The 21,380-nt window shown below is 47.4% G+C and overlaps 2 protein-coding genes across 10 annotated transcripts in view; one reads left to right on the top strand and one right to left on the bottom strand.

Annotated features, from left to right (window-relative positions):
* fgd4a (FYVE, RhoGEF and PH domain containing 4a) overlaps window positions 1-4,965 on the top strand; it is a 107,493-nt gene extending 102,528 nt beyond the window's left edge. For 8 of the 9 annotated variants that reach the window (XM_020481059.2, XM_020481063.2, XM_020481060.2 and 5 more), the window contains one exon: window positions 62-2,333. In XM_020481059.2, the coding sequence (XP_020336648.1) occupies window positions 62-322 (261 nt within the window). In that variant the 3' untranslated portion in view covers window positions 323-2,333. Of the gene's footprint in view, window positions 1-61; window positions 2,334-4,942 lie in introns of those variants that run through there. The other variant, XM_031822997.1, reaches the window with a different exon arrangement.
* Window positions 1,870-21,324, bottom strand: nup205 (nucleoporin 205). Its single transcript, XM_020481058.2, has 37 exons — window positions 20,918-21,324; window positions 19,608-19,750; window positions 18,403-18,574; window positions 18,179-18,323; window positions 17,879-18,038; window positions 17,558-17,786; window positions 17,097-17,437; window positions 16,817-16,933; window positions 16,446-16,583; window positions 16,194-16,344; window positions 15,790-15,992; window positions 15,426-15,608; window positions 15,220-15,270; window positions 14,906-15,115; window positions 14,431-14,668; window positions 14,013-14,202; window positions 13,654-13,856; window positions 12,645-12,809; window positions 12,245-12,484; window positions 11,872-12,021; window positions 11,656-11,727; window positions 11,321-11,478; window positions 11,142-11,222; window positions 10,123-10,314; window positions 9,535-9,841; window positions 8,078-8,226; window positions 7,760-7,951; window positions 7,452-7,573; window positions 5,653-5,918; window positions 5,480-5,550; window positions 5,196-5,324; window positions 4,959-5,082; window positions 4,276-4,442; window positions 4,064-4,193; window positions 3,358-3,486; window positions 3,087-3,142; window positions 1,870-2,782 (listed from the first exon to the last, which is right to left on the bottom strand). The coding sequence occupies exons 1-37, from the start codon at window positions 20,943-20,945 to the stop codon at window positions 2,630-2,632; spliced, it is 5,955 nt and encodes a 1,984-aa protein (XP_020336647.1). The 5' UTR covers window positions 20,946-21,324; the 3' UTR covers window positions 1,870-2,629.
* Between the last annotated feature and the right edge of the window lie 56 nt (window positions 21,325-21,380).

The raw sequence follows: 21,380 nt of genomic DNA on the forward strand, positions 1-21,380 counted from the left end.
CTCCCGGCCCAAGTTAAGATATAAATGATCTCTACCTTTTCCATCTCCTCCCCTCTCTCAGGATGTGAAGGCCCAGTCCTCTATCCCTCTGCTGGGCTACTCTGTGGAGGACAGCCCCCGGCCTGCCGACCCTCCAGCCAGCTTCCGTCTGTCCCAGTCCAAGTCTGTCCACAGCTTCGTGGCCGAAAGCGAAGAGCTGAAACAGCGCTGGCTCAAGGTGATCCGGGTGGCTGTGACTGGGGAGGTGCCAGAGTCCCAGATGCCCAACGATGCCACTGCCAACGCCACGGACACCCAAGAGACAAGCTCAGACAGCACCTAACTGTGTGGTGTGGCATTTAACAGCTGAGGGCCACCAGAGACGTATGTGCATGTATGCACACACACACACACACACTCCCATGCTACCTTCATGGACACACACAAGACAAATGTGCAAACTCAGTGCTGGATAAGCTGCCTCTCCTCCTCATAGTGGATTCTACAAATCTTAAGCGAGGACTTGGCTTGGCTCCACCACCACCAGAGCTGTGCTGGAATGGGAAGAACACAATACAGTTTAATCATCACTAGAGCGGAGCAGGGGGAAATGGACCTCAGAACAGTCTCTACTTCCCCCTGTTCAGGGCAACCTACCTGGGGTATCTTGCACTCTGAGTACCCCAAGGTCCTTAGCCCAAAATAGTAAATAAGATAGTTTACTCAAGCCGTTTAAAGGTTCCTGTCTGTCATGCTCACGTCAGAGGGAACAGCTGGTTCTTGTCTACTTATTGTCCACTCCCGCTCGCCCAACCATGACCAGAATAAATGAGTCAGTGAGATGTCTCGCCCTGTGTCACCACCTCCACGAAGCGGGGGGCAATAAGTAGACCAGAGTGGCCCAAATTAGGTAGTGGGGTGTCTCTACCGTCCCTGCTCAGCCCTCACTGGGGAGGCCTGCAGGCTTAACAGACCTCCTCCAGCTTCATAGATGTGGGTCTGCCGATGTGAATCAAGAGGGACTGGTTAGAACTACACTGTATATAGTGTTACTCCATTTTCATGTACAAAGAACCAATGCTCTCAATATGTTTTGGTAAAGTTTGAACAGTGTTTTTGATCGAAAAACCTGACATACGAACAGCGGTTCAAAGTAAAGGGTCCTGTCCTAGGATAGTATCACAGGGAAAGTTCAGTCCTCACTTCTCCAATCAGATAGTTTCACATCACAGTAGCCAGGAGCCATGTTCTACTGGCAAGAATAGAATCCATCTAACAGAGTTCCTCTTGTACCTGGGTCAAGGTCCCAGAAAGATCTATTAGTCAGAATAGCAATCGAGAGGATCATTCTATACTTTTCAATTGCTGTAAACCCATAAACTAATGGAAAAGATGCAGAAGTACTCCCCCATCCAGAACGAACAGGCTTCAATCCAAACCCGCTGAGGGATAGCCTTTCCAGCCAGGCAATGCATTATGGGTACTCTGCTGCACCTGTCCCAACCTTCCTCACCTTGGAATCCAGGAGAATCCACAAACTTCTCCCAAGTCAGTGACCTCTAAAGCAACCACATCATTGGTCAGAGTACTGTGTAGAAAAGAGTCACATTTTGCTACTGCTGTGATTGACAATTTGTCAGTCATTAGAGCCTTTACTCTAATCCTGTAGGCCTTTAGTATGAAGACAGACACGCTGCCATATGGCAGCATTGAGGATGAGTGAATGGTTGTACAGCTTTAATGACCTAGCCCCACAGCCCCGTTGTAGACATGTATAATATACATAGTGGGGTTCTTTGTAGCTTACCAACAGGGATGACTAGACTACTAAGGACCCAGATCTTGTCTTACATAGGGACATAGCAGCACAATCAGAGTTAAACACAATGACCAGGTGGGGAAAGACATGTATTTTTTTTTTAAACATGTATTTAAAAAGTAATTCATAGAATATGTGCATGATGGTTTAAGGAAAGTAGCACAAAAAAGTTAGCCCTCAAATTGCCATGTCAACTAACAGATTCACCAAGGTGTTGTCCCTCATTCAAATTGAGTGTGACTAATCTAGGACTGCAGAATTAAGTGTTGAATGGAATAGGCTAATGTGCCTATAACCTGTGTTCATACACGTTCTACTGTTCCAATCCCCTGTACAGTGCACCTCTCCAATACCATTCTCTCCGTACTCACAGAATGCAGAAGAGCACACCAATCCTGTCTTAAGATCTGAATGTAAAACCAGATTGTTTGTTCAAATCTCCCAATTCCCCCCTCCCCAAGGTTTGAGAATCTACGCACTTTACCATCTTATATAAAGTGTACCTTGTAAGAAAATAAAACAAGATTAAGTATTACGGAAGTATGTCACTGGTTGCTTTGTGAATATGATCCTACTTTCACTATGACTTGACATTTACAGTTTTGGTTCTCTTTCCTACTTTCTCTGATCATGAGTCCCATTACAAAAGAGGAAACAGAACAAGAATTAGTTGGTAAATCATTACATTTTAGAAAAGTATTTTAATTTCACAATAGAAAAAAAAAAATCCATATCACCAAAAGCTATGATCAAGCCCAAAAAATCTTTCATTTAACATTTCATGAGTGTGTTTTTGTAAAGGTCTGTTGTATGTATGGGCCGTTGAGTGTCTCAGCTCTTGGGCTGGCGGAGCAGGCCTCGGATCCTGCGTACCAGGGCCTGGATGAAGGTGTATCGGGAGCGGACCTGGCTGTATAGCCCCTCCACCTCCAGCAGCTTCCTCTGTAGAGCCTCTCCGAAGCCTGCCCCCATGTCACTCTGCAGCTGGAGATGACGACAGATGAGGAGTCAGTCTTACTGGGAACTAACACACGAGAGACTTGCAAAAGTGTCTGCCACTCAAGCTGAAAACACACTCACGAATTCCTATACATGCATCGTCACCTGTACATATTTTTCCTAAAAAAAATCGGTGCTCTCAATCACCCATTGGTGTAGACAGAGGCCCTGTCACGCTCCGCCCTTTGACACAGTTGGAGGACCGCAACGTTTCAAGGGGCATACGTACAGATTATTTACAAACATGTTTCTCCCCCACTGTCAGCATAGTCCAGATAAAGTAACTCACCTGTTCCAGGTCTTGCTGGCTGACTCGGGACAGGCCCAGGGCACGTCCAAACGAGTCTGGGGAACACAGGAGAAGCACACCAGTAAGAAGGGATGTGATCAGGAAAAAGGCTACCCATCATTTGTCATGATATAGATGAAAGAAGGTTCAGATTTTGGGAGGTAAAAAACAAAAGAATCCCCCCCAAAAATAATCTAAACATGTCTGCTATCCCTAGGGGACCAATCTCAATCCACCCCAGAGGGTTAATTGAGCCAGTTTAGAGCTTCACCGTCAGTCAAGCGTGATCTGTAGGCGCTGGCGCCAGGCATTAGGGAGTCTTTGGGGTCAGTGGGGGTGCAGTACAACAGGTAGTACTCCAGGTGGCGCCACATCACAAACAGGCAGGTCTCAATCACATCTGAGGTGTGGTTAGGTCAAGGCATTTCTCATGCTCACCACTTATGACGGCATTTTCAAAGAAATGTTCCATTTACATGAATACAGCTCAGGGAATTGCATCAATCATACTTTAACAGGTGTCAAACATTTTTCTACCACGGGTCACATCCGGTCTTCAGAGGTCGGGAGGGACACACTTAAAATGTTTTTAAAAAATGGTATATCCCTCACTTTTGGAATGTGATGCTTTCTGACTATCTAGCTTGTGAAAAGACTAGAAATCTAGGCCCATTAGCACTTCTACAGTTTCCATTTGGTTTTAGGCATTACAATTTAGATCATTTTCCCATAAAAATATATAAACTAATTAATATATTTTTTTGTTTAACTCAAACCACCCGCGGGCCAGATTGAATGGGCTTGTTTGACACCCCTGTCTCTAAATCAAAACCACCCTGAGATTAACCATAAACCTTTAGCTCAGTCCCTTTACCTAACTCCTGCACAGCAGTCTGGTCTGGGGGTAGCTAAGTGTAATTTAATCTGGCTAGAATCTGGTTTAATCTGGTCTGGTTCAATTTAATATAGTAGGATACAGGAGCAGAGGGCCAGCAGCTTTGCTCTGTTGTTGATGAGCTGGACCAGGCGTCTCTTGGCCAAGAGGCTCCGCTGAACAGAGGAGATCTTCTCTACTCCACCAGTACCAGACACCAGGGCCGCGCACAGCTACACACAGGACAGAGAGATGGGTTAGGGCTGAGGCACTTTATACATCACCTTGTCAAGAGGTCGAGTGTGTGTGTGTTACCTCCTTGAGCTCTTCTGGGGGCAGCTGTTCCAGGCTCTGCAGCTTGCCCAGGGCTTGTCTATGGCTCTGGTGGAAGCGGAAGAAGTCCGCAGCGCTGTTCTTCAGCAGGAAGAGAACCAGACCCAGGCTGGGCACACGAGAGTACAGGGCTGATGGCAGGGCCAGGTCTGAGGCAGGGCAGGAGAGGATTTTAGTCATTCACAGACAGGGGAGATTGAGAGGAACATGTGGGTGTGTGTGCGCGCGCAATGTGTAAGTCAAGGCTCTCCAACCCTGTGTCCTGGAGAGCTACCATCCTGTAGGTTGTCACTCCAACCCTGTGTCCTGGAGAGCAACCATCCTGTAGGTTGTCACTCCAACCCTGTGTCCTGGAGAGCAACCATCCTGTAGGTTGTCACTCCAACCATCATCTAGTGCACCTGATTTGTATCATTGGCTGGTTTATAAACATAATCAGGTTAGTTACAACTGGGGTTGGAACAAAAACCTACAGGAGGGTAGCTCTCCAGGAACAGATAGGTGTGAAGCAGGTTAGGATTTCTATCCCACACACATACTATGGCTGTAGGTGTCTCAAGAGGGAAGGTTGGGATAAGCAAAAAAACACAATTCCAATGAAATAGGACAAATATAACCAGCCACCAAATTATTAGGACACGCAGCGTAGCGGAAGAGAGTCTAACCTGTGTGGCCGTCTCGGCTGGCTGGTTCGTTGACCGAGGGGCTGAAGAGACAGATGCTGAACTGGGCCTGGGCTGAGCTCTGCAGTAGCAGGGTCTGGCAGTACTCCATGATGTTAGCACACACCTGGGGACAACAACAAAAAACACTGTCATTGTTACAATAGGAGTTGGAAAGACGAAACAAACAGATCCAGAACAGGCTACATTGATTTTCTTTTTACCATTCCTCTATCGTACCTGTTGCATGGCCACCTCCATCTCCTCCCGTCGCTCGGCAGGGTCCCCCGGGGCTGCAATCTCTGCCTGCTTCAGGAGTCGCTCCCTCTCGCTACCCGCCAGACGGCCCAGCAGAGACAGACACTGACGCTATGGGAGAGGCATGTTGTTACACATCACAAAATACCTGATTGGATTGAGTAACCTATCAGGACTAAATGTCCAGCTACTGACGCTGTGACTGAAGGTCCTGAAAAGAGACACAGGAGCGTGAGGCAGGGTGTTAGTATCGTGCCAGTATCTACCTGAAATCTGCTAATGTGACCCTGGAACTCCGGCAGAGCTGCACTGTTCACGTCCTGTCCCTCAAGAGCTCCTACACACAATCACAAAAACAGCACCATAATATCACATTAGTCCCGAACCCAGGTGTGCCCCAGCTAGGTGTTGTGACTCTCCCTGGTGTGGATGGGTGTACCTGGCAGGGCAGTCTTGCTGATGATGCCTGTGAGCAGGGAGAGTTCCTGCAGCGCTCCCATACTGAGCTCCTGACAGCGCAGCAGCCCTTGGATGGTGTCGGCATGGACGATCAGCCACTGGAGGACCTGTGTTGCCCCCTGCTGGTGGTGTGTGGTGGTGGACGTGAGGATGACCTGGAACAACCTGAGAGCAGGCAGTAGGATCTGTCTGTAGCGGTCCAGAGGGCTGGGGATGAACCCTGAAGGGTCCCTCTGACCAAACACCCTAGAGACACACAGGGAACGGGTAAAATATGACAACTCATTATACCATGATTCAGTTAAATCAATAAGGATACACACAGGGCATTCGGAATGTATTCAGACCTCTTCCCTTTTTTTCTCACTTTGTTACATTAGACTTCTACATTTTTAAATCAATCTAATAACCAATAATAACAAAGCAAAAACTGTTTTTAGACACGTTTGCAAATTTATATTTAAAAAAAAAAACGGGGAAAAGTATTTGCGATGAGATTCAAAATTGAGCTCAGGTGCATCCTGTTTCCATTGATCATCTTTGAGATGTTTCTACAACTTGAATGGAGTCCACCTGTGGTCAATTCAATTGATTGGACATAATTTGGAAAGGCACACAACTGTCTATATAAAAGGTCCCATAGTTGACAATGCATGTCAGAGCAAAAACCAAGCCATGAGGTCGAAGGAATTGTCCGTAGAGCTCCAAGACAGGATTGTGTCGAGGCAGAGATCTGGAGAAGGGTAGCAAAAAATGTCTGCAGCATTGAAGGTCCCCAAGAACACAGTTCTTCTTAAGACGTTTCCTAGAGCTGGATGCCCGGCCAAACTGAGCAATCGGGGGAGAAGGGCCTTGGTCTGGGAGGTGACCAGAAGGACAAACATGGGAGAACCTTCCAGAAGGACAAACATCTCTGCAGCACTCCACCAATCAGGCCTTTATGGTGGAGTGGCCAGACGGCATGACAGGCACCTAAAGGACTCTCAGACTATGAGAAACAAGATTCTCTGGTCTGATGAAACCAAGATTGAACTCTTGAGGAAACCTGGCACCATCCATACGATGAAGCATGGTGGTGGCAGCATCATGCTGTAGGGGTGTTTTTCAGCAGCAGGGACTGGGAGACTAGTCAGGATCGAGACAAAGATGAACGGGAGCAAAGTACAGAGAGATCTGTGATAAAAAAAACTGCTCCAGAGAGCTCAGGACCCCAGACTGGGTTGAAGGTTCACCTTCCAACAGGACAACGACCCTAAGCACACAGCCAAGAAAACGCAGGAGTGGTTTCGGGACAAGTCTCTAGATGTCCTTGAGTGGCCCAAACAGAGCCCGGACTTAAACCAGATCAAAGAGCTCTGGAGAGACCTGAAAATAGCTGTGAAGTGACGCTCCCCATCCAACTGAACAGAGCTTGAGAGGATCTGCAGTGAAGAATGGGAGAAATTTCCCAAATACAGGTGTGCCAAGCTTGTAGCGTCTTATGTAAATGTGATAAGTTTCTTATACATTTGCAAACATTTCTAAAATCCTGTTTTTGCTTTGTCATTATGGGGTATTGTGTGTAGATTGAGGGGGGAAAAAAACAATTATACATTTTAGAATAAGGCTGTAATGTAACAAAACCTGGAAAAAGTAAAGGGGTCTGAATACTTTCGGAATGCACTGTATTTGATGGCTAAGGGAAAAAAATTACTTTGGGAGTGACCACAAAGAACAAACTAACTCTCTCCATCCCTCTTTCCAGCAGTCTCAATCTCTACTTCTTCATCCCCTCCTTACCTGTGTGAGTCACTGTCAGGCACCATGTCAAACACCTGACACTCCACCAGCTGACCCACCAGACCACACCGCAGCAGCTCCACGGCCCCCTGGCCTGTCTTAGCCACTCGCGTCAACAGGGCCTAACAGGCAAACAAAGAACAGTGGGTCATTTAGTGTGTGTGTGTGTGTGTATATACACACACTCCCTTTTGAGGGTGGGGGACTGTATGAATATAAACCCTTTCTATCTCACACGTAGATGTAAAAGCTTTGGAGCAGTGAATGCTGTAACCTTTAAGGTTAGTGTGCTCCCTTCCCTTTCTCACCATCTTGCTCTCGTAGATGTAGAGAGGTTTGAGCAGCGGGGGCTGGGGGCTGAGCAGGGTCTGCAGGGCTGTATCGTCTTGCCTCAGGCTCTCTACCAACACACGCAGGTAACCACTGTTACACACGTACAGCAGCCACTGGCTCTGACGGTCTATGGACAGGATCCGGTCCAGCACGGCCAGGGCAAGCATCTGAGAAGAAGAGAGAAGCAGAGGAAGTCAGACAGGCAGGCTGGAGTTCAAGATACAGTATTGCATATCGGATTGATTGTTAATGAGTGTGTGTGTGTGTGTGTGTGTGTGTGTCGGATTTCATACCCTGCCGATCTCATGGCCGTCACAGGCGTCCCTGCACACCACCTCCATGAGGGCTGTGCCGTAGCTCTCAATGATGGCCAGGTTCTCCCTCTGCAGCTTGGAGAAACCATCCTCAGGAGCAGTCAGACGCTCCCACATAGACTTCCCCGCTGGAGAGAGGGAGGGAAAGATGACAAAGATATGCATCTTTAGTTTGTTTGGGGTCTGAAATCTCTTCCCGCATTAACCACACAGGTCAATCTTCTTGCTTTTATAAGTGTGAGGTAAATGGTTAAGTGTCCATGAGAATGCTAGCCACTGCCCTCATTCAATGTCATTTTGACTACGCTAGTAGTTGTATGTGTTGGGGGCTTATCTAAGCTTCTGAAGCGGGAGCTCCAGATAGCCCAGAATAAGCTGATCAGGGTAGTATTGAAGGCGAGTCCACATACTCACATAGGCAGGTGCTGCTTTCAGGAACTCAACAGGCTGCCTGTTGAGACTAGGGTGTCCAGGATTATTTAGGATTCTGCGCCCAGATATCTGACTGATTACTTTCCCCATGTTAGAGATGCACACAACCACAACACCAGATCAGGTGTTGCTAATGTCTGCTTATACAGGGTCAGGAGTAATGCTGGGAAAGGTACATTCTTGTATACTGGAGCCTCTGAATGGAATGAGCTGCCTCTGCCAATAAAAACAATAGCCTCTCTAGGCAGCTTTAAAAAGAAGGAAGTCGTGATGTCATTGGCCTCCCCCGTTGCTTGAGGAACAATAGAGGAGCAATAGAAAACAAAAGAGGGAAGGCCCACTTGTGTCATGTCATGATTTACCAAAACCAACGACTGAGATGTGCCATTTGTTAAGTAAATCCGGTGTTAAATGACATAAAGGATTGCTACTCTCTGCTACTAGAAACTGTATGATCATATTATGTCCCCTTCGATATAACCTCAATAATAAAAATTGGAGGTATTTATTCTTTGATTTTGAGATATCTATCTATATCTCCCTTCGATGCCATACGGTGTACAACTGTGTTGCCGAGCCATCTTGTCACATTTTACATTGACATTTAGCAGACGCTCTTATCAAGAGAGACTTACAGGGGCTAAGTTAAGTTCCTTGCTTAAGGGCAGACAGATTTTTCACCTTGTTGGGTCAGGGATTTGAACCAGCGACCTTTCGGTAACCTGCCCAATGCTCTAACCACTAGGCTACCTGCCACAAGACAACCACAATGTAAATCCCTAGACTTTGCTGTGTTTAATCGTCAATGATTCTACTCATCTACATGCAAGTCTTTTTACAGTTTTGTGTGCTTGTTTTTAAAATGGTCAAATTAATAAACTAAACTAAGGTTTGCAAACAATGAACAGAGAAAATACACACTACTACATAGCGTCCTAAAGTTGCGTCCATAATTCTCCCAAGTTTTTTTGCGTCTTCCCAGCAATACTGTAGCTCAACAATACCTTGCTGCAGTGTATCTGGCTCCTCAGGTTTCTGGGCAATCTGCAGATAGTAGAGCAGAGCGCCGTACAGGTGTGCACGCAGACGCTGGAATCCACCACCCGTACAGAGGATGAAGTCAAGCAGCTTCCTCAGGATCAGGTGCAGAGCAGAGTTAGCGATGGAGGCGAAGCCCGACGATGAGCCTCCCTCCAGCCCCGCCCCCTGCTGCTGCTCCGACAGCACCGATTGGCTGAGGTGGGCGGTGAGGGTGAACACAGCCCCGGCTACTATGGGCATCAGCTCTCCTGCAGAGTCTTCTGACAACACCTGGAAGAGACAGGAGAACTTAGACCATTTTACAGAGTTGCCATTCACACACAATCTCTCCCACACACACAGTCTTGTATAATTAACCTTGTGGGGACACAATTCAGTCCCATTCAAAATCTTATCTCCCCTAACCATAAACACCTAACCTTAACACTAGCTCCTAACCATAAACCTAATTCTAAACCTAAACCCTTTATGTCCCCAGTTGGTCAAATTTTGTACGTTTACTATTCTTCTGGTCCCCACAAGTATAGTTAAACATGTCCACAAACACACACCTTGTCGTGCAGGTCCAGCAGCAGGTCCCTGATTATGATCTGTCTGTCGTCTGCAGGGATGAGGTCTGCAGGGCAGGCAGTGAGCAGAGTCTCCACCAGACCTCTCCATGACTGCAGCGCATGGCGCTTGGCACTCAGGCTCCGACGCACACGATTCCTCTCCACCACCTGCTGCAGGATGGAGTTCACCTCCTGGGGAGTGAGCGCACAAATCAAGGGTTTGTTCAGTTAGGTGAAACAGTCAGAACGTTTCTTTCTTAATGTTCTGTAACGCTTCACGCTCCTGAACAGTCTCCTGAGCATCATTTTGCAAGGAAAAGACCATACTACTATACTCTGAATAAGGGGTTTTAAACTTTTTCTTGTCCAGTGACCCCTACCATATGTTAGCAAAAATTTAATATCACATTGTGAATAATAGCAAATAGAAGTAGTCAAATGAATAGATTTGTTTCATTATTTTGACCACCCCACCAATTATTGGAAGTGTAAACTAACATAGTATATTAGCTAGGAAGGTATCTTGACAGCATAGAGAAAATGTTGCTGTTGTTAAACCAATTTTCTGCAATGTTATACATTTGTCCATTGAACCGAGAGAAAATGTAGCATTTTTAAAGCTAATTTCCTGAAAGCCTATGCATTTTGCCATGGCTAATCCTGTGTTCCTCTGCTCAAACATATCAAAATCAATAGACTATTGTTTTTTAAATGTTATAGTTCTCTTTATTGTTAGTCCCCCCCCATCCTCCTTCCCACCTCCCCAGCCACTGTGCTTCTACATCTGCATTGCTTGGTCTTTGGTGTTTTAGGCTAGGTCTCTGTTGGTGAGAAAAGGGCTTTAAATCAATTTGATAGATTGTGCTAACGATAGTTAGCATTGGCTTGTGAAACTACCTCAGACTTCCTTCATACTAGACGCAGAGACAAAAATAGTATCCACGATAATAATAACCCACTGCAGTACCGCGGACCCCAGTTCAAAATTCCCTGCTCTAAATCATACTGCCAGCACTCACCTCCATCAACAGTGGCCTCTGTCCAATGGCTGCCATCCCCTGAAGGGCATTGACCTCCGCTACCAGGACTCGATGGAGTAACTGTGGAGATGACGACATCATTAGAAAAATGACATAGTAACAAAAATGCATTGAAAGCAAGGTTGTGTTTACATACGCAAACTGAAAGCCTGGCCCACCTTGACGTTGCAGACGGTGTGTCCGTGCTCGTTGACGTGCTCGCAGTTGGCGATGACCTGCTCGATCTGAGTGCGCTCAAAAAAGTCCAGCTGCAGCAGCTCTGGCACATCCTGGCTGAAGTTAATGGCATCCAGCACGCTGAGGAGCTTCCTACGCACTGATGTCGTCACACATGGACAGCGGATGAGTACGTCATAAAATGATACGGTACAATGAGCTAAACAGGACCAGCTCTTGACTTCCGCAACTTACAATACAATACAAAAAGGGCCTATAGTGACAGATTGTATATGGTTCACAGTTAGATACGTTGGTGTGAAGAACTAGAACTAACCTTTGGAGACGGTATCAAAGTGCAGGAATCCACTGACAGATCTGCTCTCCTCCATGCCGGTCTCCCCATCCGCTGATTAAAGAAACAGATCAACTGTCATGCCTTCTGCTTTTCCACTTTTACTCATACCCCATTTACATCAATGAACAACAACTCATCCCAAAGAATGCAAGTTCTACAGTGTGTGTGTGTGTGTGTGTGTGTCGTAGTGGTTACCTGCATGCTGAGTGCGAGGCTGGTCATCCAGCAGCAGGTTGAGAAGGCGCTGGGTGTGTGAGCGCTGGCGGTTGAGTGATGTTACTCGGAGTTCGATGGCCGCTGTCTTCATGAGCCAGGACATCTGGGACAGGGCGGAGATCTCATCACCTGGGAGGGTAGAGGGAGGGACACAGGTTAGAGAGAAGAGTGTGACACCCCGAGTAGTCGCCTTCCTCTCTGTCGGCTCAGTTAAGAAGGATGACTGAGTCTTTGTAGGTGTACAAATGCCCTGGTTGGCATCTGCCGTAATACTCCCACCTATCCTGTTTTTCAGATTCAGTGCAGATGAAGGAGAGGAGACCAGGATTGGAGATGCCAGTGAGGAGCTCACCTGGTAGGATGAAGGGCAGGTGCTGCAAGTGGGTGAACAGGAAGTCCTGGCTGGTCCTCAGGTAGCGCATGGTGGGTCCTGACGTGTCCGAGCACACACACAGCTGGTAGATCACCTGGTAACAGAGCTCAGCCAGGTGTGGGGCCTGGCTGGTGAGCACGGGTCCCGAGCGTCTCTCACTGCCTCTCTGCAGCAGACTCAGGATGGCATGCAGACAGCTCCGTGGGCACCCCAGCACACCTGATACACAGAGAAGATTTTACAACGGTAAGCTGGTGGAGTCATGAAAGCCGGGGTCGTACCAAACAGAAATAAACTGAAACGATGAGGGACTATCTGAACAAACTCTAGTTTAAATATTATAATTTTTTTCGTTGCAAAAACTTTTTTTTCTACCGACCTGCGTCCTGCAGGTTGGTGGAGTTGATGGGTTTCTTGACCTCGTAGCCCAGCAGGTAGAGAGCCAGGTTGGGGGTCTTCAGTTCCAGGGAGGTGATCAGCAGGTTCAGGATGTGGATCTGGGTCTCGTGGCGGATCCTCGCTTCCTTCTTCGCTGGCTCAGAGTCTGGGGGGCAGAGAGAGAGGAGAGGTGGTGAATTGGAGTGACTGAACGGATGTGCTGAGCAAAGTGACTGAATGGGCTTGGTCATTAACAAATGCAGCGGCCATGACTGAAGCCAAATGTTGTCATGTTCGCACATGACAAGCGCCTTCCATGTTCTTCGGTTTGGCTGGCGCCTAGCTAAACTCGGCTAGGTGAACCGAACAAGTGTGCGCACATACTCCCTCAAAAGACTTTCGGCAATAGTACGGTGTGTCCATCTAGAGACGCCGTAGCCAGTATACACTTCCTCAAAATAGTCCGAATTAATCTAACTCAATAAATATCATTTTGCCGAGGTGACCTTAGTTGCTAATTTTTTCACTTCGATGTAAAATTGCGCATGAAGACCATTAATCGCCATTAATTGAATGACAACAAGCGCTTCATTGAAGAATCCCTACTGTTGACCAATCACCAACAAAGGGGCGCAGACTTCGGCTACCAAACTTCAGCTTGCCTCAAGAGAAAAATAAATAAATTGTGCACGAACAGCCGAAAAAAAACCTTACCGAAGACCAAAATGTCATCATAAGACACACTGTTCAATACTGTTTCGGATGGGTAGCATAAGGACGCCTTTAGTCACTTACCCTTCTAGGTGACCTGGTTAGACTGTTTAAGTTTTGTGTCTTGAAGTCGTCTAGGCTAGCCAACTTCTTTCACCAATTAGCTATTGTGCAACCGTGACAAAATTAGCATTGGATAGAGAAGGTGCTTTTCAGGGGCAGTCGGTCTTTGATGGGCAGGTTGGACATCTTTCACACTCAGAGATAAACATTGTTGATAGAAGGAGAGTGTGACTCACCGTCTCCTTTCTCTAGTCCCTCCTCAGCCCCCTCGTTGTCCAGACACTCCACGAAGCCAGCCATCAGCTTGTCACTCACAGTCTGGTCGTGTGTGAAGTCTCCCAACAGTCTGTTCTGGATGTTGGGGTAGCGGGCGATCCTCTGCAGGATCTTAGCACTCTGGAAGGCCGCCTCCGGGTTGGAACTGCTGTGGTACAAGTACCTGCCAGGGACGAGAGAGAGAGAGGGAATTCGACTATTGTTTTCATTTGACAGGGACAATGAACTTCAACTTCAAAGTCAACATTTCTGCGTATGTCCCAGATTTAGCACAAGGTATCCTCGTGTGTAGTCCCTGGTGAGATAAGTGTTCCAGTACCTGGCGATGTTGACGATGTGGTCAGCCCGGCGGCTCTGGGCGCTGACGCCCTGCAGGAGCTGCTCCAGGGGAGAGACGATGAGGGAGGCCTGGCTCTCCCTCAGCAGGTCCATGAACACCACCTCTTTCTGCAGGGCCAGATCCAGAAGACACAGGCAGTGCAACACCGCAGACTCCAGCTGCTTTTTACCTGCAAGTCGGACAGTCACAGAACCAATAGTGATGAGTGGATGTAAAGAAATGTAATCTCGAGATACCTGGAAATGTGAGCCACCCAACAATGTGACCTGAGAAAATACTGGAAATATGATCAGGTCTCAACTTAAACCCAAATGTCCCCCTCCTTGTACAATGCTAACAGGGAAGTCAACAGTGTAAAAACAAAAGAAAAACTGTTCTAACAGGTGTGTGTACTGACCAGGGAAGAGGGAGTAGGTGTCTAGCTGACGCACGCCCTCCTCCAGCAGGCTGAGGCAGAGGGTGAGGGTGGGCGAGTCGTTGAGCAGGTGGAACATGAGGCTGTGGCCGGGGGGCTTGTGGGCCAGCACCTGCTCCCCCTGGAGCTCCACTGTTTCCTGGACAAAGTCTGAGGGCTGGGGCTCGTAGTCCCTCAGCAGCTTGTGGAACACCTCCAGAACAGCATCCGCTACCTCCCACTGATAGAGGGCATATGTGGTGGAGAGGTGATGGGAGAGAGGGGGTGGAGAGTGAGACAAACCTGAAGTAAGTATTAGTAGCAAAACACACTTCTATGCCATCTGAGAGCAAGTGCTGACATGGGTTGTAATGAATTTCAATAGCTAAATGTGATCCTCAACCACAGAAACCGGTCTTACGCAGTTCCCATCTAATGTCACCAACAAGGGACCTCAACTGTGGAGAGATTCCCGTACCTTCTCAGCAGCACGGCGATAGGCTCTGGTGGGGAAGGGAAGGAAAACGGCGTCACGCAGGAAGGTCAGGTAGGGCTGGAATCCTGGCGCACGGAGCCCCGCCCCCAGGTTGACGGGCAGGGCGCTCTCGACCAATGTGCTGATGAGCTGACAGAAGGCTCTGGTCAGAGGATACTCCTCACAGCTCGACTCAATCTCATTCAGCTCCACCTGAGAGGGACAAGGAGAAAGGTTGTGTACAAGCAGATACATGTGTACAAGCAAACAACGTACGCAGTGCCACACACAAACAATGCACGCAGGCAAAATCTCACCTCAATCCCAGCAGCTTGTTTCTGTCCAGGGGCCCGCACTGTCTGAAGAATCTGGATAGAAATGACCAGAACATGAGCGTTTGGCACTTTGTAAGCGATCCTGGCAGGTCAGACAATACCAACACCTCAGATGCACTATCAATACTTATGCACGAGACATGTGTTTTTACAGATTTTCATTCCTCCTCACTATACACTGGACTTACCTGAGTGTATTCCAGTGACTGCCAGAGGGAGGCAGCTATCTCCGGAGACTTGCCAAAGGCAGCCAGGCAGAGCAGGAGCTCCCCCTTGAGGACCGGCTGCACACTGCACTGCAGCAGCCCCAGCATCACCACAGCCGGGGTCCACTGGGGGTGCTCACACAAGGCCAGGCGGGCATTCTCACTCTGAAAAACAGTGTCAAATGAGATATCACCTTGGCAAATGAAAAACTTAAGATAGCTTCATTTCAATCCCTTGAAATGACTGTGTGACCCCCATGTGACTGTGTGACCCCCCATGTTTGTTTTAACATGCTTTATGTGTTCATTGTCTATTCAGATCAGTCTTCAGCAAACCACTTCATACCCAGGTAATGATGGTGCAGAGCAGCTGCAGGAAAGAGGTCAGGCCGTCCAGCTCCCTCTGTGTGATGCCCCTTATTGGCGGGAGGCGATAGTGTGTGGCATCAGCATTAGGCAGGTCTCGGCGCAGGTTCTCGTGGTACAGCATGAGGGAGTGGAAGAAGTGCTCCCAGGACACAGGGCTGCCGGTCACCTGCATGTTATCCCCTAAACAAACAACAGAGCCCAATGTATTATCTGGTGGTGTCCTTAAAAATCAGTGAATGAAGGCTGCATTTATCTTTAGCTAGTGAACAAGAAAGGACCTAGTACCAAGCCCTGGGGAACTCCATTAGTGAGAACATTAGACAATTGCTTTGTATCTTTACAGATTCCTACAGGGCCTTGAAGGCGAGAGTGTTTAGTTACCGTGTGGGGCCCCGTTGGTCTTTAGCAGGCTGAAGCAGTAGTGGGCACACTGGGGGCCGTTGGCCAGGCCCTTCAGCATGCGCAGGTAAGGGATGTACAGGGTGGGGGGCAGCAGGTCCCCCATCTGACGCACAAATTTAGACAGCACCACCTGTGGCACAGCACACAAGCTGTTATAAAAGGTCCGATTGGAGAATAAATGATCTTACCTTTTAATCTAGGGAGGAAGGGGGATGTGGAAGGTGATCATACCTGTTTGTGTGGGGGCCTCTGCATGGCCATGCCTAGGTAGGAGCCCTGGAGGGAGGTGTGCTGGAGGGACTCAGTGTGGCACCAAAACTCCAGAGCCAGCTCCAGCCCAAACGGGTCCTTGCTATAGAACTCTCCGATCTACAAACATACAGAAAGAAGTCAGACAAATATGCTTAGCCAATGTTACTCTGTGAAAGCAACAGTCATGTTTGCTGTTCTTTACCCCCCCCCCCTCCTTCTCTCCAGTGCGTCATGTTTCAATGTAAATTGCTAGCAAACGACTAGTCACTTTCACAGCATATAGCAATAAGAAAGCCCCATGTAATCCACTAGTGACAGTGAGTGTTTAGGGTGAGGTACTGAAGGCTGACCAGGATCATGAGGTGGTCCAGGTCTTTCCTCAGGGAGGACGGAGGCTCACTGCCCATCTGCAGAGACATGTGGACCAGTCTGGCGTCCTCGTCAGCACGGTTACGCAGCTGCTTCACCTGAAAGACGTCACACACCTTGAAACTTGCACATACACACTTCTGCGTAAAGGAAATAAATATCTTCACCCTGAAAAATGGAGGACTACGCGATATTCAAATTCCTATCATACTCAAACACACCAATGCACAGCCACAAAGCAAAACTGGTGGCATTGCTAACCTTCATGGGCATGAGTGCCAGGAAGTCAGTGATGAGGGAATGGAGGCGGCGGGTGTAGAATTCATCATGAGTGAAGCCCTCACATCCCAGCATGCCCTCTGTCATGAAGAGGAAGACACCTCCTAGCAGGGCCTGGTCGGCCAGTGCCTCATCTGCCTCTGTAAACTCTGCCAGGGCTGAGCCCTGGGGCAGCTGGGAGAGGGCATGCAGGGCCAGGGCCCAGGCCAGCCGACACACAGCCTGCAGCCCAGGCAGCTTCCAGGGCCTCCCATCCACCAGACGACTGTGTACTGCAGACACGTACTGCTTCTCTGTCAGCAGGGGCAGGGCCTGGAGGAGGTCTGGTTTACACACACACACACACACACCATTTTGGTGTAGTCTACACAATTTCAGGGTCGACATTGCTGTGTTGCAGCATGTTCAGGTAACACGGCAACAGAATACATGGCAATTCTAACCTTCTCTATCTTCTGTTCCTTGCTCCAGGAAGCTGACGTCCAGACAGTACAGCAGTGCCATGACGAGAGCCAGATTCACGCTGTCCAATGAGCCATCAGCTTCCACTGTCACCGTCTCAAGGTGGGCAACAAGGGCCAGGGTGTCATCCTTACCTAGAGGTGATTGGCAGGTCCATGCAAACAGGCAATCTGCCAGTGCCTGTCGGCACTCTTTGATGAGGTCCGATACCTGGCAGAGAAAGACAATGTGTGAACATGTGAGGGTAGAAAGACAAACCTCTTCTGTACATGATACAATTCCTCTGAGAAGGGCTTCCTCACCTCTTTCCTGTGTTTTTCGTTGCCCAGGCCTCGCTCTTTCTGCAGGCGCTCAAACTCCCGCGTTACATTGATCTCTGACACCAGCGTCAGTAGGCGTCTCGTCAGGCCCTGGCTCATCAGCTCATCTGTGAAGCGTGTGGTGAGGGCCACCAGCTCCCCACTGGGACAGAACACACACAACCAAATCAACAGAGAGCGGAGGAAAATAGTCATCTGTTGTTCAATCATCAAGGCGCAGACCAAAAAAATACTGGTCTGAACAATATTAAAGTAGGAAGTAGACAGGGAAATTGATCGTACCTTAATTCCAAGGTGAAGGTCTTGCCATGGCGGGACTGGATGAGCGAGCGCAAGGAGTTGGCCACGCAGAGCTTTCCATCCCAGTACAGCAGCACTGCAACCAGCCCCCGACTCAGACCTGGAAAGTGGGGCTGCTGGTTCTCACCTGAAAAAAATAAGTCATATTTAGAAACAAACATCCTGCCAGTCTCCATTGGTAAGGTGCTCATCGCTGTATATATTACCTGCCAACAGCAGCTCCAGGGCTGCCAGCTCTCCAATGTCAAAGAGGTCACTCAAGATGAAGGCCTCTGTAAGCAGCTGCTCTGGGAGGAGACGTGACCCCTGCTGGCCCTGGATGGCAATGCCCTCTGTGCTGGCTTTCCGCACCTTCTCCCTCTGCTCTGCACTCTTTGGCTAAAGAACACAAAAAGAAAAAACATCAAGCAAATCAACTTTAGCAACCCCCGCTTGGCTTGCAGATGAGTAAAACTCATTGGTGTCTCTGTAACCAGGTTTCCATCCAACCTTTTATGGGAGTAAATGTCACAACAGGCCTGATGGAAACAGCAAATTTGTTGGTAAACTTTCCAAATGTCGACAAAACTAAATACGCTAGTCACGGTGGGATCTTGGTGTCAGTAAAATTAACTATGCGAAAAATGGCGGTGGAAACAATTATGAGAAAATATTGATATAAATAACCATCACGCGAGAAGTACATTTGGAGTCACGCGATGATATGTTGTGGTCCTCCCACTACGACTCGGGAAAGCATGCAGTTTATTAGGCAACAGATTAAATAAGTTATGATGAACATCACAGGGTGGTGAAAGTGCACTGTGATACGCTTTACGCTCCTTTCCAATAAATATCGAGGGTCTTATTCTGGTGACATGATCAATGACGCTTGGCTGCCTTTTGACAAATAAAAATCATCTTGCTCTCTTGTCCATAATAATCTCATCATGTAGGCTATACCCGCACGGTATTTGCAAGCTGTTGGCTAGAGAGCATGTGGGCAAATTCTAATGCAAAATACGTTGTATCAAAACCATCAGTAGAGTTGAAAATGCGATGGAAAGCAATTAAGCTTTTTTTGTTTTTGTTATTCGGTACATGGGAATTTAACCACAAAGTTATTTTTATGTGCACTACATCATTACACACAGCCTTTTATCCACATGTCAACTTGATGGTAATGTAACGTAACAAGCATAAAAAGACAACCGAGCGGAATCCCCACATCCGGTTTTCAGGGGAAACTAAAGTTAGGTTGAAAATACTGTATCCCTGAAAACATCCGCTTTCTTCCGACCCCGCAGAGAGGGATTTGATGGAAACAGATCTTTGTTGGGGAAATGTGCATACTCATTTTATGCAGATTTTTGAATATTTGCATTAAAATCTTGCCAATTGGATGGAAACCTAGCTTCTGACAGCATCTCACCGGGTTCTTGTAGAGTGAGAGGAAATTGGGCTTGTGTTTCTTGAGTTGAAGGTCTAGGAGGTGGACGCTCTCTGGTTGCCTCCTCCACACTGCACCCTCCACTGTGTCCCATAGCTCCTTCAGCGGCCCCCACAGACTGGCTCCTGATAGGGGGACACAAGTAAAGTCAAATCAGTCAGTGTCTTGCCTATACAATGTGTTCAGAGCATTTCATAAGCCTTGTTCACATTGGCAGTTTGAAGAGACTCAAATCAATTTGCTTTTTATCCTGCAGTCTGAACAACCAAAAAGAACATGGAAGTAGGTGGTTTGAAGTCAAACACAAAATCTGATTAATGGCCATTAAACTTATTGGGGCATATCTTGTTGATGTTGCTTGCTAGCTACTCTGTCGACAGTGTGACAAGAACATGTGGTAGCTAACAAGTTAGTTCATCGTTGCAGTTATCTAGTTGACATATGTGGCTAGCCAAAAGGGCCTCGTTTTGAAAGTTGTATGATCTTATCCTTGAGGCTTTCAAAAATGTTTCTTACATTATGATTTTGAACATTCCAAACCACTGGGAAATGGCCATGGCAGGCATTGTTGTCACCTTAACTTCTGAGTGATAGAAAACACGTGCACCACCAATCAGCCTACACCAATGCGCACACCCGTCGTTCCTATGCCAACTAGAGTAGCCATGTCAGCAAATGACTGCTGTCTGAACACACACATATCTGATTTAGTCACTTGCAACTTTGCTGTTTGGACAGACAGTATTCCAAAACAGATGTGAGCATTAGGGCCTGCAGTGTGAACAAGAGTTTAGTCGCACATTGTTGAGACTATGAGCAAGTTAGCTAACTGGTGTGTGGGCATTTTACATTTGATTTACCTAGTTAACTACAGTAGCTAACTAACGTTAACTAACTAACGTGATACGTTAGCACGTGATACCTTTACATTCGTTTCCTGGTGAGCGACCTCTTGAAGCTAGCAATAGGCAACTAGCTAATCAGCTCTGTATTGAACTGGCAGGACGTTTGCTTCATGTCAATGCATTTGGTTGTTTCATCGAATTTTAAATGAAACATACCCACGCATGTTATTAACGTTACAGTGACCATGGCATAGCAGTCAGCTAACTACTAGCGCTCCTGTCCTGACTGTCTGAACTTGACACAGATTCCCCGTTATGTAATCAGACTGTATTTTATACAATTAAAATACCTCGTCAACAAACGTGTATTGTGATTCGTTGATAAATAACCATAAGCAACCTCTCACTCCTCTATTATTTGAAATAACAGAAAAATAAAGCCCATACCTGAATTTACCGCCATCTGCGCCGCCATGTTAAAACAAAGATATTAGAGAAAGGTGGAGATAGGAATCAAATTGCGAAAGGAATGAGGGAACATATAACGCCCCACCCAGCAGACTGTTGACAAATCGCGTTCACGTTGTCATGCTGCGTCATAAAGGTGCTAAGCTAATCGTCACGCAATCCCTTCTCGAAGTCAGGGAATGAGTCGAAAAACCTTCCTATTTTCCTCGAAAGTACGTAATGTCACGATTCCAAACTGTACGATATTACAGAGAACAGGTTAATTATCTCACATCTTGGAAAATATTTGTTATATTGTACCTCTTGTTCACGAAATTTATGCTAATGTTATTTTTTTAAGCCAGTGCCCAAATGATCCCCATTCACTCTTTGAAGGAATGAGCGCTACCGCGCGGCACTCTGATTACAAAATGGCCAACGTACATATTGGGCGGAATACATT

Source organism: Oncorhynchus kisutch, linkage group LG4 (assembly GCF_002021735.2).
Source record: "Oncorhynchus kisutch isolate 150728-3 linkage group LG4, Okis_V2, whole genome shotgun sequence".
NCBI lineage: Eukaryota > Metazoa > Chordata > Actinopteri > Salmoniformes > Salmonidae > Oncorhynchus > Oncorhynchus kisutch.

What these genes read in the sequence shown, in the direction of transcription:
- nup205 (XM_020481058.2), bottom strand. Translation starts at nt 20,945, where the DNA reads ATGGCGGCGCAGATGGCGGTAAATTCAG. An exon ending in AGGAACAGAAGATAGAGAAG is followed by an intron (nt 17,438 to 17,557) that starts GTTAGAATTGCC and finishes TGTGTAAACCAG; the next exon opens with ACCTCCTCCAGGCCCTGCCC. An exon ending in CTTTGATACCGTCTCCAAAG is followed by an intron (nt 11,479 to 11,655) that starts GTTAGTTCTAGT and finishes TGACGACATCAG; the next exon opens with TGCGTAGGAAGCTCCTCAGC.